Consider the following 27731-nt stretch of genomic DNA (forward strand, 5'->3'; position numbering starts at 1 on the left):
TTAATGTCAGTGGAAGTTCCAGTGGCACCGGAGAACTGTGATGTTTTCATGTTTCCCATTTGTCTGGCACGAAGGGACTTCTGCTTCCTTCTTGCCTGTGGTCAGCTCAGTGTATTGGGGCAGTTTGCTCAAAACCTGGAATTCTTGCTAGTTCATGCCCCAGCTTTGTGCAGCTGTGTCTTAGGTACCAGGAGGCAACTCATTCTGTTATTGTGCCACATGCTATTTTATGAACTGCAGTACAATATTCTCTCTCACTGTTCTGTCTTCAGTGTGATAACAGGCAGCTAAATAGCTCAGAATTTAAACTAATTATAACTGGTTTCCTTGTCTGTGAAGAAATGTCTGAAGGTTGCAGTATAATTCCATCCCTTCTCCCTTCTGACGATTCCCAGAGCACCTTCCAAAATATCATTTATGACTTCATCTGTAGACAAGCAAACTTGACTACTACAATTTCTAGGCTTTAATTTGATCTCAGAGCAAAGCACCACGTGAGGACAATACTGATTAGTTGAGCTGCATGGGATCTAGAGGGCTGCGGATGGCAAACCACAACTAAAGCTAATAATCTTCTGGAAGATCAGTTTGGAGCTCAGCAGAGAGGCATCTGCTGCAGAGTTGGCTGCAGGAAGAGATCAGGCCAAGGACAATGTCTTTAGGCCTGGATACAAGGCTCATTCTCCAGAGGTGAACGAACCACTCCAGGAACTGGAGGGGTTTAAGAAATATTCAGGTTCTTCTTTTGTAAAGGATTGCGCAGATTTTAGAGAAGGGATCAGAGAAGAACTGGCGAGTTTTGTCTTTCAGGAATTTATTTTGGTTTCCAAAGTTACGTAAACAGAGCCTGAATAATGTGGTAATGAGCACCTTAGGGACATGGAGAATAACTTACCACAACAAAGGAACAGAAGTGATTGGCACGGATACAGATACAGATTCCCTGGAAACCAGGATAATCCACTTCTGGGAAGCAGAACACCAGCTCTGCTAATGGACCTTCCCTGACATCTCTGTGCTTGCACAGTGGATCAGTTTTGCTCCTTCCAAGCACCAAGCACCTGATGAGGGAAATGCGCAGTTCCCCCAGGAGAGGAAATGGCTACTCAAAGTGCCTAAGTGATGGCTTGGGCTTCAGAGAGTCTCTTATCACTTTGTTTGTGATGGCTCCACTATTGTTTGTGATGGCTCCACTATCTCCTCTGGATGGAGGAAGGAAGCCTGGCAACTGCAGAGGAAGAGAGCAGGCAACAAACCTGCAAAACAATTCTGTCCACCGCTGCTGGGGACTTGCTGCACAGACAGGATTTGCTCCGATGGCTCAGCTACCGAAGCTGCCAGCAAACGAGTGGATTTGCAGGGAGGGCGGCAGTGGGGGAGGAAGGTTTCTTCTGCAGCAAACAGAAACGAGAAGGACAAAGCGTTTGCAATTCCTTGGACCGTGAGTGAGTTGACACACAAACTTCTTAATGTGAGCATCCAAAATGCTCATTTCTCCTGTGCGAGCCAGGGAGACCAGAGGCAAAGACAAGCTCTCTCCCTCAAGCTCAGCTGCTTCAACACAAAAATTTGAGTTAAGACGCTGCTCTAAGGATTGCTTTTCCCCAAGGAGAGCTTAGAGCAGTTATTTTGGGCTATCTGGAGCACAGGAACATTCCTGGGATTCTGCAATAAGCCTCGGAGTTGGGAAAACAGAATCTGCTAATCAGCCGTGGTTTGGAAGGAGGCTACCGACCATCTCCGAAAGCCAGGAGTTGTTGCTTTACCCTTGTCCTGCTTGGTGGAGCTGCGAGAAGTGCGTGCCAGGCGGGCTTCATACCCACGGGGAGAGCTCCTCTCGGGGCCAGATCAGAAGTGGTTCTGGCCGTGTCTCCTCCTGTTCCCTCCTCCCCAGCCCAGTGACTCACCAACTCACCTCTCTGGGACTTGCAGAGCGCCCCTGCCGCGGGACAGGACGAGGATGGGCAGGAGGCAGCTGTCCCAGCACACTCAGCACGCCTGGGGATGCTTCCCCTGACCACAGATCCGTGCGCCACGAGCGTGCCAGCGCCCGGCAGGGAATTCCAGCAGAGAGCACCGGCCCACGGGAGACCCCATGCTGAGGGTCCTCCAGCAAGTGTTGCACGGCCGACGTGCCATTTCTGGGAGGAGGTGTAACGAGCTATGTCACCCTGCAGAGCAGGCTGAAAATAGGATTGCACTCACTGTGCCATGTGGCTCGGCGGTATGTCAGGACATGTATTTTTAGGAAATTCCTCCTTTGGGCAGACAGGGTGAAGTGCTTAGCCTGGTTTGCAGGCTGCTGGCCTTGCCCAGCTTCTTCAGGCTGAGTACGGGAGCACATTAGCCACTGGCTGGTCAGTGAATGCCCTCACTGCTTGGATATATACTGCTGCTCCTCGTGTGCTCTTCATCAGGGTGGTTGTGGAAGGGTAAAGGACAGCTGGTCTGCTGCTGCTTTGCTTTTGTTTCACTACAAGCATGTTCTCTCAAGCATTTTTTAGAGAGGGAACTGCCCTCCAACAGAGCAAGGATGGAGAAAAAAGTAAGGCAGATCAATGTCTTGGGATGAGTAAGGTCTCTGAGGAGCAAGAGTAAAAATGTACCTTGCAGAATGAGTGTGTGAGGTGAATGGGGAGCTGAGAGACAACAGCTCACGCAGAGAAAGAGAGAGGGAAAGTCAGACAGTCAGTAGGGGATTTACGCAAGTTTCTGGAGAGGTAAAAAGGAGCCTGATTTGGTAAGGTACTTTTTGGATGCAAAATAATGAAAAAATGCTGCACATCTCCATGTCCAGCCAGTTCCATATGCACAGAAGACACTGTGACTTGTGACTCTCTGACCACAGGAGAAGGACGAGGTAAGGCAGCACTGCAATCAGAACCAAATTCATCTCCCTGACAGGCGCTTGCAGGCTTCCTGTTCTCCCCAGAACACCATTCCTATCAGGCAGTATGTGCTCAGCTCCAGCATCTGGGTTGTGATTTTTTGGCAGCTGCACAGAATCTCTGCTATCAAGTCCCACCTGCCAGTCTCATGTCTGCTCCCACAGACCTTTGCCCGTTAGCAAATGTTTCAGACTCGCACTGCCAGCCACAGCAGCATCACTCTGCTGTCCTACCTCGGGGCAAAAAGCCCTCATGCAAGGACTCCTAGCTCCAGCACGCTGCGCGATGGGAAGGCTAGAGAACAGGCTTCTGGATCACAGGCAGAGAAATTCATTTAGGTCACAGTTTGCACTGCATTCTTTTCGATACTAACGTAAACCAGGTATTTTCCCCCTGCATTAACTGAATAACACCACTGTCTTGTCTCCGACATTTTAAGAAGCTTGGAGACACGCTCCATGCTACAGCTGTGCAATACAAGAACTTGTGAACTTGGTTCACTACGATGTGGCCACGGGGGGTTTTGTTCTGTCATTCTCCCCTCCTTTACAAACCTCTCCTTTCCCTTCTCTTGCATCTTTGCATGTCATCCAGTCCCAGAAGACCAATGCCACTGACATGCATATGCCTATTGTATACTGCTTCACTGTTGAAACAGTTCACTAGTAAACAAAATGCTGAAATACGGCATGTTCATCTAGTCTGGCTTAGAGACCTATGCACAGAAAAAAAGGGCAATTTTTAATTCTGTACTGGCAGAAAGGACTTAAACTTTCACATAAATTAGCCGCTGTAATTGTTCACAATCTGACCTTTCCCATTGTGAACCTAGGCAATGATGATGTGCTTTTGGTGCAAAGGACAATGTCTCTTGGAACTGCTCTAAGCTACTTTATTACAGTATCTCTAAAATTGCTAACAAGAGACGATCAGTGCTTTTTGATGTGGGCATCTGTCAGCACAGAAACAACTGCTAATTGTCATGTAATAACCACACCAGACACTTCTATAGCAGTCATCTTTCTGGAAGTCAAGCATGAAAAAACTGTTACTCATCCAAGCCACAAGCATATTTTGTCCAGATTTGACTGTATTTCTGTAACTGTTTAGAAGACTAAAGTGATACAGTGCTCTTTTATAGATGGAAACTTGAGCTCATACTATTTAACTGAAATATAATAGTAATAGTTTTTGTTGGAATACGATGAAAGCACCTAGCTTTATACTCTAATATTTACATTTTAGTTTTATAAGCAATGGAGGTATACTGAGAAAAGATGCTGTTGTTCTTACACAACTACTTGTGCATGTGACTTGTACAGAACTAGTCCAGCAGAACTACCTTCACCGTCTGGAGAAGTCCTCACTACTACAGGAGCACCACGGGAGCTGCAGTTTGGCATGTGGCTAGACATGAACTCTGAAAGATGCTGAAGGAGTACAACAGTGTTGACTAAACCATGTGTGGCGAGGAAGAGATAATTCTATTTTTATTAAAGGACTGACTCCAGACAGCCTACTACCTATAGAAACCTTGAACAGGATTTCCTAAAGCATCTGTGTACCTCCTTTGTAGGCATGGGTTCACCAGCCCATCACGTAAATGAAGAGAATGGAAAAAATGGCTGCAACCTCTCAAGAGCTAACATGTGATTAGTAACCCGAATCAGATTTGAATTGACTGAACATTTCTGTAGTGTATCTGTTCTTCAGATTGAACCACAGCTGCCTGCACTACAGATGAGTTATTTTACGTTGCACCATGGTTGCACAGTTTGGCAGTACTCTAGTGATAGCCGTTGTATTTAGAGGGGGGAAGAATGAATTTTCTTGAGAACCACTGGAGTACAAATATTGGATCATCAGGGAAGAGGGTAAAATCAATCGCTCATCATTTCAGCAGAACAGTGGAAAAACTCAACGGGCTAAATATAATGAACTGGGTAGCTTCTGCAATCACACAGAAATGTACACGTAAGAGACATTTCAATGCTGCTCGCAGACCGAAGCACAAATACGATGAGGTCTTTTCAAGCTGTATGGGGTGGAGGGCACACTTAGACAGCAGCACCACTCTCAGCATTGCATCCACTCCTGTGACTCGCAAAGCCCTTCTGTTTTCATGAGGTTGGTCTACCTCCGATGAGCCAGCCTGTGTGTGTCTGAGATGCCCAGGGAGGCAGCAAGGTGGCAAGGAGCTGCCGTGCAGTGGCACAACACCAGGCCAAGCACCCGTGTGCCTGGAGAGCGCCGGAGCCAGAGCGAGGGAGGGAGTGAGGGGGGCATCACTAGTTGTTGTTGTGTAAGCCCCAGCAAAACACATGCTCCAAAAGCAGCCCCTCATAGGGATGATGTACTTGTGAAACGTTTTACATTTTCAGCAGGATGTTTCTAATTAAACTCAATTGGCTTGCTCACCTGCTGGGATTCGCTGCTCTGCACCTCATCTTCCTCTCCTACTTGAGCACAAAGAGGATGCAACTGCCTAGGCTACCGTGTAGCGCTGTGTGCATTGACAGTAATTGAGAAAATGGATGGCAACAGCCGTGTTTTGTGCTTGCTGCTCTTCTAGGAAGTAGGATGATCCTTCTTTTCTCTTTTCTCTCTTTTTTCTTTTGTTACTGGGTTGCTTTTTTTTTTTTTTTGAGAGCATGACACTACTCAGGTTTTACAATCCTTTTGAGAGGGTGGGGGAGTGGCAGGGCTTTGTGTATTTTCTTGACTGTAGGGCATCATGATGGATACTGATAATAAACCCCTCAAGGCTGAGGGAAGTACCTGTACGGATCTTAACTACGCTCAGATCGATGAGGAAAGGATGCTATTGAAGCACGCTACGGTTCGTAGTGCAAGGCCCAACAGCAGCTGTCTTTAAAAACCTTTAAGAAAGGGTTTTATTGATACTGTGTAATATTGTCTGAGGTATTTACGATTTTGCCAGAAAAGTCTGAGACAGCCAAACGTTCAGAGAAATCTGCCGAAATTTTGTGGACTGGCAGCAGAGCTTCTGGCTCCTGACTGCCCTCCTAGGCTCCCTCGCTCCATCTGCAGCGACCCAGCACTTGTCGCTGAGACGTTAAGCCGTGCCTCAAAAGGATACTCGAGTGTATCGGCCTTGTTGTACTGCGGCGTTGCCCCGCTGTGAAATGAGAAAAATGCATTTACTGGGCTGTGGCAGCAGGTCAGCGTCCCAACTGTCCTCCGCTGCGGCGAGCTCGCCGGGTCAGGATAATGCTGTTTGGAATGGCACAGGGCAGTCTCCGGGGTAACGCGCTTCGCAGCAATGCTCGGAGGGAACACGCCCTTGAATGCGAGGCAGTCAATGAGATTTATAATTACCGGGTTTTATAACCTCGCTCATTCAGGCAAGGAAGGGTACCGCTGAAGAGACCTCGGATGAGAGAAACGATGGATTTGCAGCTACGCGAATAGCCGCTGTCAATATTAACTGAAGTCTGGATGGCAGAAGGTGCTCTGCCGTCCACTGTGCTGCCCTGCGTAACACAACAAACGCACGGCCTGCTTTTAAACCCGTTACTTGGGCAGCAGCAGGGCAAGGGGAGCACAAAACTGAGACTCCAGCTACCCTCCCCCTGGAAAGGCGACGCAAAATCCACGCCGTATCACCAAAATCTTGTGATCGCGTTGAGCCGGCCTTGGCTCGAGGCCAGGCCCAGCTGTCGCTGTACGGACGCTGCCCGCCCTCCACCCCGGCTCCGAGCAGAGCCTAGCTGCGTTTTCACATGTGCACACATGTAAATTGCCTCAGCGTGGAGGTGTGAGTGCTTGCAGGGTGACAAAACGAACCTACAGATGCCTTATCAACAGCGAGCTCCACGCAGAATAGGTTTTATTTTCAGAAAAGCCCGGAGGAAAAAATAAATAAAAAATCTCCTGGTACAGTTTATTTGATGCTTTGTTTCTGAATGTCCTTGATGCAAAACAGCATGCTATCATCTCTAAAGATTAAAAACAATCCCTTCTTATTGCTCTGCTGGGTATTTTCAAAGAAATTCATGCGCAGATGAAAACAAACAAACACAATGCCCAATGGCTCTGTGGAGATCCCGGGCCTCTGGTTTCAGGTAGTCTGGAGACGATTTCAAGCGAACAAAGATCTCCTAAATCCTTGTCTAGAGCTCCAGTGAGGACACGCTGGCAAAACTTCAGTAGCTTTAATGGGGTGAGGCCGGTTGAGGATTTTGCACATCTCCATTTTGTGGTTTTTAGGGTATAGCTTTAAATGTCTAGAGTTTATTGTGTGTGATACTGGATTTGTATTTGTTTTTGAACTGGAACTTCAAGTGAAATAACACGCTTGTTCAGGCTTGGTTTAAAGGAGAATTCAGAGTGGCCAGGTTGGTTTTCATGATGTTAAGGTCTGTGTGTTTGTTGTTTTTTTTTTCTGATGGACTAAGGCATGGGGGGAGAATGCCCTTCCTATCATCGGTGTAGGATTAGGGTCCAAATTAACACAATTAAATGCAGTATAAAGCGAGTAAGCCTCTGGCACTGATGAAGGAGCAGTTCAGCTTGCTTCAGTTAACATGTCTTTTGCTTTTAGCCACTTGGCTTTATTGTTCAGAGGATCTGGTCCAGCAGGAGAATGAGATCCCTTCCCCAGCCTCCACTCTGCTCCCAGCCTTTGCTGCAGGGTGGCCACAGGAGCTATGTGACACTGAGGGGCTGTACTTGGGAGAAGTCTGAAAATCAGCTTTTTTACTTTTTCTTCACTCCTGCATTGGCACTAGGCTGAAAACACTTTGCAAAGGTATACTTGAGGGTTTGGTTTTGAAAGGCTGGGCAAACTCGTTCACAAGGTCACTGGCAAGCCAAAATAACTCCAGACAGCTCTAGCACAAGGTGCCTGTGCCAAACACATGATGCGAATATTGATTTGGGGTGGTGGTGGTAGGGAGGATAACAGGGACAATGTCGAATACATAAACAGGCTCTGTTGCTCATAAACAGACTCACGATGCAGTATATCACAGTGCATACAAAGGAAGACACAGCAGGTCATGCTCAGATTGAGCTACTGCACAGTTTCAATATGCTGGCTACTTTTTAACCAGCAATGTGCCAGGATCACTTTTTGCCACTTGCAGCTGTCTACTGAGGGGAAAAAATCAGGAAAACAAGGTGACAATACTGTTACTAAGCTAAATGTGTAGCAGAAAAGGCTAAAGATCGCAGGCCAGGGGGGTAGCAGGTCCTAAAGCAAAAGCCAACAGGCATCAACTTCTAACACAGGCCCCGCAGCGGGCACTGGCTGCCTTTCAAAAAAGAGCTGCTTGTTCCACACACACCAACTTGAATTTTGCAGACACCTTTGTAAGATAAAAAGCATTCCATTAAAAAAAAACAACTCTCTCTTTTATTTTCAAATTAACTTTACACCTGCTATTGCACTGCCCATCTGCTTTGCTGCACTGGAAGCTTGTTTGCCCTGAAGTCTATCTGCCAGCTGGGTGTTCAAAGTGCCTGCAAATTTTTGAAGCAGTACCTAAAAACCTCTCCCAGGGCCTCCCCTCGCATTTGTTGAGGGGTTACGCTTCCACACCTACACCACTGGTTCCCTAGCCCACTTTGTTGAGAACAAATCCTATCTAACATCTAAAGCCTGAGTAGTGCTAAAGACAGTATAGCTTTTTCTTACTTGCCCCAAGCACTGGAATGTGCTGCCATAGAAACCTAGGCCATCATAATTCTTTTTAATTTTAAAGATTTCTGAAAATTATTCACAGTATATGCTTCCTAGATAAAGATGTCTCTCATTAAAAATTTACTGAAATTATCACGGTCTCTCTTAACCAGACGTTCTGTAACACAATTTTTTTTCCTTATCTCCTTGGGCTTGAATTTTCCTCTCATTTTCTCCAGCCTTAAAGAACTTCCTGAAATGACTATGTAGCCGTTTTGGCTTCAGTAAATCCTTGCTGTATGCAGGTCTGCAGCCTTCACACATCATATGTTATCCTGCTGTTTTTTTTCAGCTGGATTTTGATCCCTTTCCTGCCTCAAGTATTTTGATACTTTGGGCGCCTGCACCCAGCCTGTCTTGAAAGCTGGACGGTACTGAAGAGAAACGCTCAAATGAAACTTAAACGGACTGGAAACTCTCCCCCTATTCATCATCATCCCCATGCTATTTGAGCGAGTCTCTTCTAAAGGGAGCTCTCTTCTAATGCGAGATGCAGAGAAGCAGTCCCTCTGGTTCTTCTCAAGCTGTGACAGGCTCTATGACCACTGAGATGGAAAAAGTTTGCAAGTCATCTAGTTCAAAGCATGCAAAAATAGCAGGGCTGTACTTCCAACGAGGCTGCTCTTCTGTTCCAGTTTGATGCCAGCTTGTGAGAGCAAATTGAGTAGTGCAAGACAATCAAGATTTAATCCATTTACAGAATTTCATTTGCATGAATTTGATTTGAAAGGATTTGTGCTACATGCATACGTCATGACTTGTCATAGCTGCCTGCACTGACACTGCATTATGTGAGCATTCTTATTCCAGAGACTGGCTACATTGATAAAATCACTTAGTACAGCTGACCAAGCTAAAAATACATATATATTTTAAAAGGGCTGTCTTTTGGCTCAAGGATCTTGCATACATGCCATTTTTACTTTGCAATGCTGCTGCTTTCAATGCTATTTTACAGCTGCTAGTTTGGGAAAGCTGATTTCAAACAATGGGTTACTTCCAAACAGTTTCCTTTGATTGTTCTTCATTCACTATTCAGAGTAAGAGATTAGTTAAAAATGCTGTATGTTTCCAGGCTGTCTGACTTGCTGTGTCAGCCAACAAATAATACATAACAGCATATTTCTCAGAGCTGAGCTCTTCTAACCGATGGTGACTATGGTGATATTCAGGGAAAAATCATTTAAAATGTCAGATATTTGAAATTAACAGATATCATATCTGCACAACCATTTATTATTCGTGTCAAGCTGTTCTGAGCTTTCAACATTGCTTGTCTGACCTATTTGCAGTATTCTAGGAACAACAGCAAGGAATCCTAAAATGAGAGTTTCTGCTCCTTCTGATGTCTGGAAATCTCCAGGGCTTGTGGGTTTTATCACTCTCTTTATACATTTACTTACATTTCTTGCTCTCAAGGCAAGACACTTTTCAGGCAAACAGGATACTAAATGGTCTGTGAGCCTGGTGCCGAAGATACTGCTGGCAATTTTGCTCTTAACACGCATGAAATATGTGCAAAATCTCTTGCTTTCACTGAAGCCCAAAGGAGACCTGGTATCTGCTTGTACCTGCAGAATCCCATCCCAAACTATCCTTATGCACACAAACTCAATTCAGAAAAGACTGAAATGATGTGGGGTCTGGCTGTATGTTAATCCTGTGTGATCTCCTTCAATGTCAAGGTTCGAGCCTCGTGACGCAGTATGGGATCATATATGATTTTGGGACTGCTTTATTGTGGCGTGTGTTTAATTTGACCTAGCTTCATTTGCCTGTATTAGTCACTCCTGTGCTCTGCTGAGCTGAAAGTGACAGCCACAAAGAGAAAATACCACTGCCTGCCAATCTGGCACAAAAATTACTGTAACTAAAAGTTCAGAAATTCTGGAGGTTTGGTTTAGATGCAAGAGAATCATACTGTTCTCTTACTAAAAACCATACAGTCACATGTTAGTGCCAAACCTGCTCGCCATCATCATCTGCTTTGGGAAACCGCACAGGGGAATATTTACATAAGGATGAAGCTAACCTTTCTCCTCCTTGTTTAAAAAAATAATAATCACAATCTCAGAGCTGCTTGAGAATTTATTTTAAATGCAATTCATCGTTCATCCTTCGCTACCAATTAGGTTTGGCCTGCTTGGTATGTTATGCGTGGATGTGCTGAACAAGTGCTATATTTCAGCCGTACGCTGCCTCTTTAGTGCTGGTTCGTGTCATGTTCAATGCAGGTGTTTGGGTCTGCAGTACACAGATTGGCTTGACAGGTTGTGGAGAAGAAGGGGGAGCTGTTGCTTGTAATACAAGGAGAAACCAAAACCACAAGGCTAAGTTTGCAATGGCATCTGATGAGCTAATAAACGGAGCAGTGGCTTTTCATGATCCCCAGGCACACCAGAGGCGAGGCATGGGTAGTGGCTCCCCAGAGGATTTTCATTTCGGGTATCCCGCACCGCCCTCGCTGGGCCTCCTGCTCCGCCAGCCTCAGTACCACCACCTGCTAACAAACTGTGCTCCTCCTGCCCCTGCCTGGCTCATTCTACAAGGAAAGTCCTCTTGAGAATGTGGCTCTCCATTTTCTTACTCCACTCGAGCCTGGGGCACAGCCCGCTTGGCAAACGGTGCTGGGGACCCATCCCCTCTGCAAAGCATCAGAGCCCCAGCCAGAAGAGGTGGCCCGAGCTTGTTCCAGCTAAGGTTTCATAACCAAATCGTGGCCTGCTACAACCAGCTGGTGCTGTGTTTCTGGTAGCTCCGAGGTACATCATTTACATGCGTGTGTATACACATACACGTGCACGTACCTTCCTGCAGCAGGTCACACAGGATGCCAGACCCATTCTAGCAGCTTGGCTCTTTACAAACTGAAAGCACAGAACCACACAGTCCCATCAGGGTTCCTCCTACTGAAGGCGTCCCGCTCTACTAGCTGTCCAGTGGCTCGTGATTTCCCAACAGGCCCTTCCTCACATCTCTGTGCTTTTGTTCACGTTGCCTTGGGCAATACCATTCCTTATTGTCTACAATGCGGGAAAAAAAAATACTGAACGCTGTGTGCGTCTGTACCAAGGGCACTGTGGGTTCCTGAAAAAAAAATATGTTGAAACCAAAATCTCAGAATAACACAGAGATGGCAGCTTTGTGTTTTGCTTAAGCATTGACCAAACTGAGGGAGGATTTGCATTTGGTGAACAGTGACGTCTTGCACCTGGGATGGAATAACCCCATGCAACTGTGTAGGCTGGATGCCAGCTGGGGAGAAAGTTGCTCTGCAGAAAAGCCCTTGGGGAACACGAGCCAGCAGGGCACCCAAGCGGTGCTGAAGGCTAATGGCATCCTGGGCTGCATTTGGTAACGCATCACAGCAGACTGAAGTAATTATTTCCTTCCCTTTGGCATTTTTGAGATTGCATCAGAAGTGCTGCCTCCAGTTTTGGGCTCCCCAGTACCAGAAAGATGATGACAAACTGGTGAAGGGCAAGTGGAGGCCACTGAGATGGTGGGGGGCCATACTATTACGAAAAGTCAGAGAGAGGGGCATTTATTCAGCCTTTTTCTCTCCAGGCTAAGGAGGTACCCGACTGCCATCTTCAGCTACCTAATGGGTAACTGGAAAAAAGATAGGACTAGGCTTTTTTCAGTTTTTTTTTCAGTTGCAATGGATGAAGGGGCAGCAAGGGAAATTCTGATTGAATAGATATCGTGAAAAAAATCTTTATAAGCAGTGGTGCAGCACCAGAACATGAACCTGGGGAGTGGTGAAATATCCACCCTTGGAAATACTCAAAGGCCAACTGGACACAGCCCTGAGCAACGTACTCTGTATCTGAAGCTGCCCCGTGGTGAGCAGGAGGGGGGATGAGCTGACCTCGGAAGGCAAGGTCCTTTCTCACCTGAATTCTGTGATTCTAACGTGCCTCACGACATGTGCACCAAGATACGAGGAGCTCTTCACATCTCATCACTGGTGTCAGGTATCGTTAACACTTTCATCAGCTGGAACGCTGCCGAGCTGACTCAAATACTGAACGTCTTGTCTAAACACAATTATGAAGGCACATGGCAGTTTCTATGTATCTCAATTAGCCTTGTGCCATGCGTGATGACATTCAAAATGAGCTGACTTGGAGGCCTGTTCTCCACTCAGTTCAGAGCTTTTACAGAGCTTGCCTGGTCTGCTGTGAAACTTCCCGAGGCTTACAATGTGAGGCCCTCCCTCAGAGGCACATTAACCACCATTTGGATGTTAGGAGAATCAAAGCAAAGCTCACACAGTACAAACCTAATGAATCAAACCGTAAAAGATGAATATCTTTTAGGAGCAAACATCACATGGAGCTCCACAGACCTCTCTCTTCTTTTATCGTTCTGCTCTTAGGACGTAAGGGGAGCAACATGCAACTACATCTCTCCCACACCGGCACCTATTGCTGTAATGCTAAGTGCAGGCTCCTATCGCCCCTGTAATCCTGTTTGGGAAGCTCTGCCGCAGCACTTACATTCTTATCTTTGTTTAGTCAATGCTGGCAAAAAAAGCGTCAACAAATAATCTCCACTGTACAGCTTGGCATTACTGAGATGCTGCCATTTGTGTTCCAGCTGATTTTTATTTGCAGCCTCTCATGCTGGAGACAATCTTAGAAAGCAGATACAGCCCGGTAAGTGATGCAACTGGCAAACGGATGTTTTTACGAGCCTACTCTTTGTATTAAAATGAATGCTGAACAGGACAACGCAAGCAATGAGAGAATCAGGCTAAATGTGAAAACATCAATGCAGTAATTTCTCTGGAACTATTCAGAGTGATTTCTCCTCATTTCTTGCCTTAGACTTTGCACTAGGAGACACTCATCAGCCTCATGTGACTAATTTGGAGGTATGTGGTCTATACAAACACAGGCACCCACCTTGATTACATGGCCCCCTGACGCTCAGGGAAGGACAGAGACAGACCGTTCCACCAGGCACTGCAGAGCAGGACCCCAACAAAAGGGGCTCCACACCAGCCTTGGAGAAGTCCCTCTGTTCTGGGAACCAGGTGGGGAGAGTGACCGGCACATGTGCCTAAGCTAAAGGCAAAGTGCATTTTCACCTACCGCTTAAAAGGAGTTAAAATGGAACTGCCACCCCAGACTCGCAGAAGGAACGAGGGAGAATAAAAGCCCATTGTTTTGTTTATTCCTTACAAAGCTGATGGCTATTAAGCAAAGCATGACAGAGAAATTACTACCCACCCAACTTCCAAAAATACTAGGAACGAGAGCCGACTTTAAGCGAACATTATATTCGACAATGCCAGTGAGCTGCATGACTCCGGAGAGCAACCGCAAGCCTGAGCTGCTCGAGCCTGTTTCTGATTATGCAGCTGGGATGCTGCGCCCAGCGACTGGCTCCAGCCCATGCCCTTCCTGACGGAGGAAAGGCTCAGCTAACTACAGCGGTCATAAATCTCCCCACCGAAAGGTGATTAACTCGAAACCCCCTGTTGTTCTGTCAGGAAGCCGTAGAAGAGCCGCAAATCCATTAAATCACATCTTGCAGATATGTATCTGAGGAGAATGCACGGCAATTGGTGATATATGGAAACTGCTGCACTGTGTCTTCGGACAGCTTACACAAGTATTGCTTTCCAAATTAACATTCTTGCCATCTGATTCTCATTAGACTCACTCAACTGTTCCGTTCATCTTACATTTTTCCTCCCAAGGGATTAACATTGATTTTTTATCTTGCGCACACACAGGAAGGTCACAATGATTCCTATGGGGTGGACTCATTCAATAAGGAACTACGCTATTAAACCCGACTTGACGTTATTGTCAATAGAGCTGAGCTGCCACAATGCTGGCTATTTTTTAAGGGAATTTCAATGCAACTCTCCTGATTCCAGCTACATCCATCATACCACTCCGTGACACATACAAGTCACTTGACAACTCATTAAAATATATATATAAAAAATGGAGGTCAGCCCTACTAACATTCAAACTCCACGTCTAATTTAAAAAATAATACAACTCAATATAATTACAAAATGCTTCTGGGAATAGAATATCATCGACAGAAAAAGGAGACAGGAAGAAAGGACTGCAGGTGGGCCTGCAAGGCGTTTTTAGCTGGACACTCTGAGTTCCAGGTCACACAGGAGGACAGCATGATTACTGTCACTGGTGGTCTGGGCAGTCCAGCCTGTGCACAAAATAGGCGAGAACTGTTTTGGGTTAAAGTCCTACTTACAGCGACTTTGGGGGCTGCTCCCTTCCTCCCAAGAGCCCTCTCATAAACCCATCAAGCTCCAGTGTAACAGGGGTGAGGTGGTTCCTCCCATGTCTTCTGCTGCTGGAAGGCTGCTCCAGAACCTCTCTGCTCTGATGACTCTGATTTAACCCTCTTAAATCTCCAGCACCAGTGTAGAGCAGGTAAATATAAGCATCATCCTTTACTCAATGCAGCTTTTTTCTCTCCAAGTTTACTATTTGTTTCCACATGTAGCTGCAGAGAGCAAACGTATCCTTTCCCAGACTATTTTGCTACCCTGACAAGTCAGACTCTTCTAGTCTCTCCCTTCCCCGACCATTGTACATGTTAATTCCCCCACCTCTTTTTCCAGCCAGGGCTTCTCTCTTCAGCATTTTGTCAAAAATATAGGCAAAAGCCACAGGAGCAATATGACGCAGCAGCTCATTGATAGTCTGGAGCTTTACGGCAGCACAGGAAAGGAAGAGAAGAAAAATGCAAGAGGAGTCTTCTCAACACATAAAAAATGTCACAAAGAACAAACAGGAAACCTATACTAAGTCCCTGCCTAAGGAGTCGAATTTTCCAAACTGCTGAGGAGTTCCTCCTGATTCCTGGATGGTTTGAGTGTTTTCAGATCCTCTTTCAACACCACTGGAAAAAGCTTCTGACCTAAGTGCACTTTCGGATTCTTTGTAGTGAATTTTGCCTTTCTTGGATGAAATAGCAAATAAATAGCATTGAAAGAGCCGTCTGGTGCAAATCAAGGCTGGGCTCATCTGCAGAAATCTACGAGGCAGAGAAGGATGGAAAAGAAGAAACAATCTGTTGTGACTGTGTGGCCAGCAAACAATGGATAAGTGATTTTAATTGTCTGTGGTCTATGCTTTACCTTGGTGTTTCAAAGTAAGCAGCCCTGTGCTTTTTGCAGCCTCTTCTACACCCTTACAATTCCTTCTCCCCCCCTTTCCTCTTACACACCTATATATCACCATCCACTTGTTCTCACATGCACTGGAGAACTGCAGTGCTGAACAGAAAGAAGACTGTGAGAAAACTTGGTAACAGCACCACCACATCCCCTAGTATTTCTAGGGAATACTTATGGGGTGGGCCAAACTGTTTGAATGTTTTGTACTGGCAGAGTGGTCCAAAAATATCCTGCTGGAGACTAGGTCTTAGCAAACAGTTTCTTAATGCACCCTTCCAGTGTTTTCTCATACACTCCATATTAGGTAGACCTAAGAGAGTCCCAGACTGTAGCTCTCCAAGCTGCATCACCGAAGACGTCACTGGTCTTCCTTTGGGTTGCTAGAATCTCCCGTTGATTATCACTATTACTTACTTAATTAAAAAGAAAAAAAAAAAGAAAGGCACTTTGTTCAAGGTTGCTCCATTTTTGGAAAGACTTGTAATGACTGTCTACTCTTAATGCTTTTTCTACCTTTAGGTCTGTCATCTCTCTCCTTAAAAATCCAAAACTCTTCTCACCAGGGGAAACTGCAGAACTGTGCTGGCACAACGATGTTCTGCTTGCACTGAATCTGCAGAGCAGAAGGATACACTCACTGTCAGAGCAGAAAGGAAGCACCCTCCCTCCCTCCCCCCGCAAAAAGCTATTTTTTGCAGGCGTTGTCATATCTTATCCCCAGGAAGAGAAGAGGGCTGTGCTAGAAAGTCTTCAGATTCACATTTGCTCCTGTTTACTCTGTCCTTCAGAGCACGGCTATAACAATTTATCAATACAACAGAGGGGAACTCACAACCTACAGGCAAGGCAGACTCCTCTAATGAAAACAAATCCTTGGGAGAGGAAGAAGTAGTTCACAGATCTGCCTTCTAAATCCCACTCCCACTGCAATAATGTTTTCATCACTACTTACATTTAGGGACACGAGGGTACTCAGAGCAGTAAAGCACATCGTTTGGGCTGAACAGTTGCAGTACTGTGCCCAAAACAATTTGCGGTCTAAAAGCCCAAGTGAATAGAGCACCACAGGATTCAAGACACATAATTAGAAAAAATAAGATCTTGTGCTTGTCATCTCGCGCTTGTCATCTGAAAGTATGCACAGATATTAATTAAGCTCCGCGAACCCCAGATGAAGTAGATTAGTAGTTTCATCCCTGTTTTACGGAGGTTTAGAGGGAAGCATGACACACAGTCACAGCTGACACTGCAGCGGAGCTGGAGCCGGCCGTGCAGGGGATGCGAGTGCCAGGGCTCCACCTCCTCCCCAGCCCTGCTCTGTGAATTGCCTTCAATGGGAAATGAAGGAGTTGCACTTCTCTGCTGTCTGGAAGAGGAAGGACCCACCCTGCCGCGTAACGGTAGCAAAGACCTGGCCTGAAGAGTTTTGATAAAAAGCATGACACACATAAGCAAAAAACACATTTAAAGTTAAGAAAAATGTTGCGATGCACTTACAACTTGGAAATGCATTGCTCAAGAACATGAGTCCACGGATTCAAAGGTTTAACAAAAAATAATTTAACTAGGAAAGCTTCGACATTTTTGTATCTCAAAGAACAGTTTGACATTCATTTTGCAGTCATTATCTGCTGAAATTCAAATTCTTATGACAGCAGTTTCTCACAGATTCCCTTTGAATATTTGTAAATGTAGAAGCTGTGATAATGAAAACTATTCTCAGAATTTATCACGAAAGTAGTACACCTGTCCACTTAATTGAAACTACCTGGGCTCTAACTCTGCTTATCATCTGTGCCAGAACAAGAGCAGGGTGGCATGAAATGCAGCTAGAAAGAACTGTCTCCAGAACACATTAAATGGGTCATTCGTTCTGTCTCTAGACACAATTATCCACCTAATTACAATTAGGACAAATGCAGAGTTGTCCTAACTGCAGAGGGATGCGTTTTAATTGTGATGTTCAATTCTCTGTACACAAATACAAAAAACCTGAGCAAGAAATGTCACTAGAAAATGGGAACAGACCATGACATACTTATCTGCAAAACAGCAAATAAACTAGATAAACGGTGGACATAAAGCAGCTCCTTAGATGATAAGTAACTGCATTAATGTGAAAACTATACTCTTCTGTTCCCACATTTAAGCACAGAAAGCATTCTAACTTCAGCTTTCAAGGTAAAAATGCTTTTAATTAGTGTCCTGGCTACCTTATGAGACATACAGACCTTGGTATGATAAAGCTATGATAATTTAGCCTTGCCGAGAATCCTCCTCATGATTTATATGATTACTTCATGCCAGCATGAAACGAATCCCCAAGGAAGTAACGCATGTCATCCTTAAAAATATTAAGCAATCAAGCCATGTTTTTATTATGTGAATGGATGCCTTTGAAAACAAGGATGCATGCACCATACTGTGAGGTAAAATGAAATAAATGAACAGAAATAATTCATTTCCATGTTCTAATCAGTGCAAACTGTAGTCTTCAAATTATCCTGATGCTACCAAATGTGAGTCTGGAGACAATAGGTTGACTCGTCTACTAAAATGAACATGAAATTGCATCCTAAGTACACAATGAAGGCCAAATTAAACAGTCCAAGTCTCTTTGTAAAGGTTTTTATTTTTTTTTTTTTTATTATTCTGCTCTTGCATCCAACTGAACAATTAAGAAGAGCAGAAGATTTAAACAAAGCACTGGATAATTTTTAGAAGGCTCTAACCAAAAGCAAGGCACTTATCTTATACAAAATGACCACAATCTACACAAAAACTTGTTCTTAGTCAAACTCTTCAGCTTCTAGCATTACCAGCAGAGAGAAATTTGTGTTCCATCAGCTAAAAGGATGTCTTTGGCACGCAGAATGAAAAATGCGTATCAAAGACTAGAACTGCACGCTTGCTGGTGATGTTGTATTCACAGACTGGGACGCCAGTTCTGCAAGGACCCAAGATAACACTGTTACACTGCTCATTGCTATCATAAATCACAATCCATTCATTAGAGCTTCTGACCTTTCAGAAAAAAAGCCTAGCCCCTACAGGCACAAGAAGATGGAAAAAGAGCTGTGGTAACGAGACAGGGGTAATACAAAACATTTGGAATAGACCACTGTATTTGTATAGGTAGTAATTTACATGAGAAGACCACCATAGGACAGTAAGGTGTTTTTTTTTTTTTTTAAAACACTGATTCTGTAGCACTGTCTTTGAAGCTAAGCTAAATATTAAACCTAACCACATTATTTCCTTTGGTTTTCTCTTCTTAAAAAGAAGCGTAGAAAGCTCAGAGAGAGGCAACAGCAATAATGAAAGGAATGAAACTGGTTCTATGCTAGTTACCTATAAAATCATTAATGGGAAGGGGGATGAATAACAAACAATGGTGTACTATGTCTTCCAAAGGAACACGAAATGCATTGGTGCGTCTACGATGAGCAGCATTGGGAACATACTGAATTTATATACAAAGTTATACAGCAGAAAGCAGACCTGCGAGTCGCCTTGCTGAGGGATATGGTGAATCTGAAAGCTAACACGGGCTCCAGAGGAGACAAGTTCACGAAGGAAAAAGGCACTGTGACTTACTAGACAAGTAAAACCTACATCTACTTCAGGAAGTCCCAAGTCATAACGTTAGGAAGTATACACACTTGCCTTGCTCTCATTCTTTCCAAGGAGCTTCCTTATAGCTGCTGTTGAAGAGGTGGGTTAGATGGACCTTTGGTCTAACCCAGTACAGCAATGTCAGTATTACGTTTAGTATGTTCTCTGAAGTCTTCCTCCTTGGACATACTTAAAACCCAGCTAGACGTGGTGCTGGATGTGGACCGGAGGACCTCCAGAAGTCCCTTCCAACCTCAACAATTCTGCAACACCGTTAGGTGGCTGATACCTCCCCAAACTCCATTCACTATAGGACCTTCTCCAGAAAGAAACCAGGCCTGCCTGAGGAAAGGCCAAAATCTACGCTCATCTCAGGAAACAAAGGTCGCAGAGCAGCCTACAGTCAATTTGTCAGCCCGTCTTAGCTGACTTGCATTCAGGTGAGTGGGAAGCATATATTTCCAAAGTCAGTTGGAAGGCACGTTATAACTGTAAAGCCCTTCTGTGTGGCTGCTAATCTTAAATTCTGTGGTACAGTTGACAGTCTCCTTAAGAACAAGCAGAACTCATGTTTAGCACAACTGGTGTTACCTGAAAAGTCATGTTCTGTTTGACTGGACCGTGCAGAGAATTAAACTGTTCACTATGTTGTATTTTCCACCTATTAATGTGGTCATAATAGAACACCAAAATACATTGTAAAGACTGCTTTCCATTTTAACCTTGACAAAAATTCACCAAATGAAAAACAATATATATTAAAAAAACAATATATATTTCACTTTATTTCACCATCAGGCATAGGGCATAGGCATAGGCAGTGAAGACAGCTGTATGGCTTTCTGATAACAACCTTATCATCCTTGCCCCAGCCTTCAAGAGAATTGAGGAATCATTACAATCTTTCACTGCAATCTATATGACTCAAGTACGAGTCAAGAAAATTACTTTTTTCTTTGTTTCAGGGGTATTTTTTGTTGTTTTCATTAAATCTGACATAGTGACGGAGATGAGGGTGCCCACTTCCTTCCCTTTTAAATACACGACTTTCTTCTTCCCTTAACTAAAACACGTCTTTGCAAGGAAGGCCCCAGGAAGAGCTTTATTTGGACAAGAACAGGACTGTTTTATCAAAGGGAGGGAAGATTGAAATGTGTGAGACAGAACGAGGAAAAATGTGGGAAAAAAAGGGCCTAGCAAGTCTTACTTCCTACAGAGAACTGTGGTCCTGTAGCATGTACAGTTTCTAAGGGTCTAAGCAGCGAGCTTTATACGGAAAGCACACACATTTGACAGCTATTGTAAACACCCTCCAGTCACAGTAAAACACATCTGTTTTCAGCTGTGCGGAGGAAGAGCTTGTGTTTACTATGGTGGTGACCCTACCCTGTGTAAAAGTTATTGACACCCGCTGGATGTGTTCATTGCTAGGTCCGTGCCCTTCATTTGGAGCCAGTAATGCTCCTCAAGTTGGAGCTTTCCAAATATAGCCCTGACAGCCTAGTTCTGAGAGCCCAGGGGAAGAGGCTTGACTACTTTGCTAATTGATGCTGCTACACCAGGGAGAGCCAGCACTGTCTACAGCAGAGTTTTCCCTTAAAGTGGACTAGGTCAGTTGGATGGCAATTGCACTAAGTCAGACAGTAGTTCTCATTACCAGACCCTCGTTCCCTAAATTATTACACGCCCACAACAGTATTATTACAGAGGGAAAACTAAGTGCTCGTATTTTGGGGGAGACCAGCACCGAAACTGCATGTGTGAATTTAATGTTTTGCATAGTTTCAAGCTACTTGGAGCTAGCTGATAATCTAGTTTGGTTTCTTGCATAACACAAGATGTGTATTTCCCTCAAGTAGGGGACAGAACAAACTGTGCTCAAGAACCTGTACCTTTATCAACAGTATGGCTAGCATTTTGATAATGCATACGTATCAGAAAGGATCCAGTCTTCTTTTGATGGCCTCAAAGAGATGCAGAATTTGTCACTTGCTACACTGTGGCTTCAATTACCTAAACCCAGCCTAAGTTCTCCACAGGGACACTGTCTCATTCAGTACACAAGACAAATTCACTTAGCTAGCAGCCACTCAATATTTTATTTTTGCCCTTTCTATTTGATGCATAGCCATAAAAGCCTTGTTTACTGCACATTATTCAAGCTCTATTCTGAAGGCAGAATGATTAATTTCTTTACAGGCTTTTCTGTAGTGCTCATCAGATGTTTTGAACTTGCTATGTGCAATTTCCTAGCTTTTGGAAAAGCACAGAAAGGAATGCCATTATGTGGCATCCTAGAGCTACTGCCATGCTTCATATCAGCAGGGATAGACCAGACCTTTGCTATCTTGCTAGCAGGTGTAAACCATTGGCTGCCAGCAGAGCCAAGGTAAAGGAGATGAGGCACGCACTTAAGCAAGTGATTTTCACTGATATTTGCCGGCACCAGAATGGAAAGATTCAGGATTTTAAGCAGACCAAAGGCTATGCAGTAGAAGTACTCTCACCAGTTCATGTTTCTATGTGCCTCTCATAACACCAATCCCTTCTGATTCATCCTTTCCAACATGCCCACCCTTCAAACCACGCATCTCAGCCTGGTTTCTTAACCCAGTCTCATTCTTCTTGCCTGTCCAGCTTCATCCAGTTTTACTTACCTCATTGTATCTTCTTTTCTATCTTTATTTCTCTTAGTCTCTTTTGAGTATGTCTTTTTAATTAACTTGCTCACAGAATCAGTTGCTGTCCCCTAAACTCTTCATCTCACTGACTTCTCTGCCTCTTCCTTGATTTTACTCCCTGAAGCTTACAGAGGATTGAGGGGAATGAGCATTCACAGACTCTTTAGAGGTTTCAGAAATACATATCTAATAAGCATATACAGAACGTGGTTCTGAAGACTGTAACTTGGACAACCTCAGGGATTTTCTTAGGGATGGTAAAAAGCACATTAATAAGTTACAAAAACCACTCTCTCCTGACAAAACCTGGGGACATTAAAGCACAATAAAGAAGGTGTCACTGAAACCTCTAAAGTATTTTCCTTAGCCTCATTTTCAGAAACAGTTAAGCCATGTTGGGTGACATTTTCCAAAGTAAACTGGGCCAGAGCAGATGTGCATCTCAGAAAATTTTATTCCAAATGACTATAGTTTCAGAAAATTGCAAGCAAGTGAAATGGGAAGACACAGTATGTGGCTTTGCCCATAAAATAAGACAAAAATGAAAGCTATTTGTATCATGTTGGCAACTAACTTGATGGTTGCTCTGATACTGGTGACTTGTCTGAAGTCATGATACTAACTGAACAAAGCACATCATCCTGTCTTCACAGATTTTGTAAAGGCTGGATCACAACAAAGTAATATTATTGCCCCATTAAGCATACAAGTCTGGTATATGCACAGCTGTTTTTTGCCCAACTCCTGACATATGCACGAGCTATTCATCTGCTGGCTTTGCGCTGAACCTTCATTATTATAACTCTCTCATCTCTTGCCTGTAGGTTCTACGATTTGGTCTCAATCATCACTTCACTGTACATTTGTCCTCCTGTGCGTTGATACCCAGTCAGTTTTAGGGCTGCCTGCAACCCTAATCAGGCCCAAATTTATGCTAGGGAATATAAATCTGCTAGCAAAGACTTAAAGCAGTCACTGAATTCCTGTAAAAATTAAACTGTTCAAGAAAGTCTTCTAAAAATCCCAGAGAGAACCAGTAAGGGCTATGATTAATAAGATACATCATTGAAGAAGTATGATTAGAAGTCCTGATTTCATAAGAGAGGTGAGTTTTGGGCCTCCACGAAGCTCGTTGTGTAATAATAATAATAATAATAATAAATGATAACAACGACAACAATTTGAAGGCTATTGGCCCTGAGTCTGTAAAAAGGTTTGTTCTGGGGATGGTGCAATAGAAAGAATATTTCCCATATAGGAATGTTAAAAAACAAAACAAAACAACAACAACAACAAAACAGAAGTAAACAAATGTGGAGTCACTGCCCCTACAAAAAGGTTGGAGTGAAGCAGCGGCTTAAGAAAATAGTTTTATCAGAAACTCATAGTTTGTCTTCATTTGATTAGACACAAGATTTCAATGCAAGATTTGCAAACACTGTATTTATCTATATTCTATAGATACTTAGTTCAAATCTTCCAAACATCAGTGCACTGCTTATTTAAAATGCGTAACAGTTAGTAGGAAAAGCAGCAAAGACAATAAAGCACAGAACCGACTTCCAAAACTATCAAGCATTTGTCAATTAAAATATTTACTTTTGACACAAGTCCTAATTAGTTAAAAACATTCAATCCAGTCTTAAAATAGAGGTTCGAGCTACCCAATTTATTCTTGGAACAGTCACTTGCTTGCAGGATTAGGAAGACAATGGCATCCAGAGCAAGCACGAACCCTCTCCCCTCTTATTACAGTTAATCAGCAACATAAATACTATAATGGAGCTGAGCCCCTGCAAACTCACCAGGCTGTGCATAATTTCGACTCCAGCTGGATTCACTGTGAGTGCCTCATCATACAATTGCTTAGCCTCCTCCAAATTGCCTTTCATCTCTGCAAGCCTCCCACGCATGTACAGTACAGCATGAGATGTGGGGAAAAGACTAGCTGCCTCCTGGATACAAAAGCCTGCTTCTTTGAGATGGTGTTGCTCCATGAAGAGTTCAGCTGAAAAAAAAAAAGCACAAAAACACCCTACCATTAGCTGAAATAATTCAGATACCTTTCTTCACACTAATTGCATAACATCTCCCTTAAACATATTAAAGCACGAGGCCATGATCCTGCACAGTGCTTACTACTGTGGTTAACGTTTACTATCAGAAGCAAGTCATTGAATGGATATTCTGATACATTAAAGGCTCTATACAGACATAGATGGACCTCATCAGGTGTTGACACAGGATAGCCTTAAGGATATACCAGAGTGCTTCCTCAATCAGGATGTAAACATGTGCTGTACTGAGCCCTACGGAAGCAGGGCTGGTAGCCACTTGGAGCCATTGTATGTGTTTCCAAATAATCTGGGAAAAAAAAGAACAGAATAAGCCATCACTGTCTACTGATTAGTTTAAACATGTCAGAGTAATAGGATACATCTGACCAAGCTGGACATTAAATAACTTCTTTAAGAGAGTATTTCCATATTTTAAAAAATGATTAAAAGTGTTTTTCTCTGCTTACTTGTCTAGTTTATGAGATAGCTGTCTCTTAAGTTTTCAGAGTCTCCATTAAAATCAAAGGCTTATATCACAGAGACTTATTTATATTTTGTATTCACAAATTTATCTCCTCACACATACTCTACAGAAAAAGAAAACAGAGCTCTTGGAAGAGACTGCTCAGTCATCTGCTTCCTTCAACTCTCAGCAACTATCCCAGTGGTTTTCTTACAAAGAAAAAAAAAAAAAGTAAAAGGCATACTGATGTGCTTGACTGTCAATTTGTTTGTTAATCAAATCATTTTTCATGTTAAACAAATTTCATAATGTATCTCATTGTTAAACTTTAACATTTCTTAGGATTTATTATGCATTAAATCCTGGGAGAAGGCTTAAGAAGTGATGCTCAATTTTCACTGACACACACAACTGAAAAGGGAAATTGTTTATATATATACGTATGTATGTATATGTATATACATGTATGTAGATAAAATAACAGCAGCCATTGCTGTTTGGTTCTTAACCTATTTGTGTTCTATACATCATCACTGCAAAAGCTCAATGTTTGTCTCTGTTTATTTTTATTTAAACTGATGTGGCAATGCAGTAAATGCAGTAAATATTGACAGTTCAATAGCCCAGTTCAAAATGTTCAGGCTCCACAGTCAGATAAACAATTCTGAATTTAGGCCCAATCTTAAGCGCCCTGACTTTTAAAGGTAGTGAAGTGTTCTCAGGAAGTCTCTGCGAGGGGGGGAAATCAGCCTGAAAAATTAGGCCTCTCGTATAGCTTTGAAACTCCGCCAGTTTCAAAATGCCGGGAGGGCCAGATGACTCCGGGGACTTGGCATGCTGACACGGAGCTTTCTGGGTGAGAGGGGAGCAGGAGAGCATCTCAGCGACTGTCCTGCCAGGCCATGGGAAGGGTCCTCCTTGGCCCGTCCGACGTGAGACTGGGACCACAGACAGCTCTCCCGCTGGCACACTAACGGTGACTGTGCACGGACACGGCATCATGGCCCTCCAGATCTGAAGCGCTCCTTCTGGAAGAAGGGTGAGACATCATCGATAATAAGCTCGACTATTTCTTAGCCATTCCTAGTTTGTGCTACAGATAAATGTCATTCTCTAAGGCTGCCAACTCGAGCAAAACAGTTCCTCAGTAAGAGCTATACTCTTTAAAAATGACTCATATACATTTCTGTCTGGTTAATCTTTATAAAATCTCAGCTTGCCTCCTTTCCCTCGACTCCAGGAGGGTGCAGCCATCTAATAACAGAAAGCAAGGCCATGCAACTTGACAAGCTGAGTATGTGCACAGCCTTATTCAAAAGTTTGTGGGAGGACAGCATTTTTCTTGTGCTTCCCAAGGAACAGAGCATTTTCCTGCCAAGTGCTGCGCAGCAGCTGATGTTGTGCATGTGGTAGTGATGAGGATGGGGATGTGCAAAGTGACGATTCACAGCCTGAGGACACTGCGGTTTGCAAAGTTAGCACAACCCTAGCAGCACAAAAAGAAGGGGGTGAAATCCCGGCGCTATTTGAAGTCAGCAGAAGTTCTGGATACTGCTGTATTAAAAACTCTAATAGCAACTAACAGCATAACGTGACCTGTTTCATTTCAAAAAAGCATCAGGAGCAAGGGGGTTTAGATGTGAAATCATGCACAGCCTGTGATTCAATGCATAGAAAATGGAGAGTACTTATTCTTTCTTTCAACGGTGCCTGTAAATCTTCTTCAGTAATAACAATTATTTAGAGGAAGTGCAGCAACACAGAATCTAAATAAGATCTACAAATTGTATTTTATGGTACGGTAATGTAGCATATTAAAGTTCAGTCCATTTCTTTGCAGGCTCAATAGTCAATAAAAAATGATTTAATGGTGTGGGAGGCCTAATTTGCATAAAAAGAGAATGAGAGAGGTGCCTTTGGGTTACAGAAGGGAAGGAGTGCACCCACCCAGCTAAAAATAGACATTAAGGGAAATCGTTTAAGCCTGCATTAAAATGGGTTTTCTTTAAACTCATTTTTTACTTCTACTGCATACTCAGTTTATTTACAGATGAACAAGATACACTTACATAACATGGAATAAAAACTCAGCTAGAGGCAGAAGTCAAAGACAAAAAACAAGGATTCATTAAATTGATCATGGTAATACTCCTACCTCCTCAACAGTACTGAAAGTACTGAAATGCCTGCCTCTGCATTACCTGGGTTAGCAGTTTCCTGTCCGCTGGATTATTTAGGATCTCTCCTGGCATCACCTAATCATGCTGTACATACAAACCTGACCAAACTAGCAGCCCTCACAAGGAAGTTCTGTCATAGAGACGTGGCACCCAATGCCACTCCAAAGCAGACAGCAACTCCTCAGGGTGAATCAGGTATACAGCAGCATCTGTGATCCCTACACTGTGAAAGGCTTGGTGCTTCAGGAAAGCCATTTATGAATCTCCAGCTGTTGGACTACATCGTTCTTGGTGCTGGCATTCTTCGCAGCTTTGAATCCAAAGGCAATGTTTGCAGGCTTCCTTGCCATCTCTTGCTTAACACCATCTTCATAAAAGCTTAAACGAGTTTCCATTCTGTTTTGAGCTAAGTATTACCAACAATTCTCTGAATGCTACAGAGCCAAGAGATGATCATCCTGGATGCACTGCTTCCTCTATTAGCCTCTCTGGAGTAATGCTAGAAACTGAGTGCAGATGATCAGGGAATATTTGATCATTTTTGCTTATACATACAGACAAAGACAGATCACACTGCGTGGATGCACAGAGGCAGGATGCATCGTGAGCTGTCTCCTTTCATCCTCATCTTGAAGCTTGAGCCTACACCCACTGAGACCATGAGCAGCTATCCAATTGACTCCAAGGCCCAGCCTAGCGTTATTCCTTTCTTTCCCAGATTTACCTTATGCTTCCATTTGTGCTCTCTCATAGTATTGTCCACCCTTCTCTGCTGTTCTTCTGAACAAGAAGAGTCTTCTCTTGTGGCTTTAGCCTCCTTTGTCTCCACTTGCAACTAGACTTCGAAGTGATACACCAGTCTTAATGCTGGTCCCAGTCCCTGCGAGCAGCCCACATCTCCACTCAGATGTATAATCAGCTCCTAACATGAGCTTCTAGTTCTCCCAGCTGTTTCTGCTAGCGTTTAAGCTC

General features: G+C 43.8%; 1 protein-coding gene across 4 annotated transcripts in view; it reads right to left on the reverse strand.

The window, feature by feature from the left end:
- TTC7A (tetratricopeptide repeat domain 7A) overlaps positions 1-27731 on the reverse strand; it is a 172938-nt gene that overhangs the window by 13267 nt on the left and 131940 nt on the right. For 3 of the 4 annotated variants that reach the window (XM_083832100.1, XM_083832098.1, XM_083832101.1), the window contains one exon: positions 23865-24067. In XM_083832100.1, the coding sequence (XP_083688226.1) occupies positions 23865-24067 (203 nt within the window). Of the gene's footprint in view, positions 1-23864; positions 24068-24097; positions 25608-27731 lie in introns of those variants that run through there. The other variant, XM_083832099.1, reaches the window with a different exon arrangement.

Source organism: Anser anser (assembly GCF_964211835.1).
Source record: "Anser anser genome assembly, chromosome: 3".
Classification (NCBI taxonomy): Eukaryota; Metazoa; Chordata; class Aves; order Anseriformes; family Anatidae; genus Anser; species Anser anser.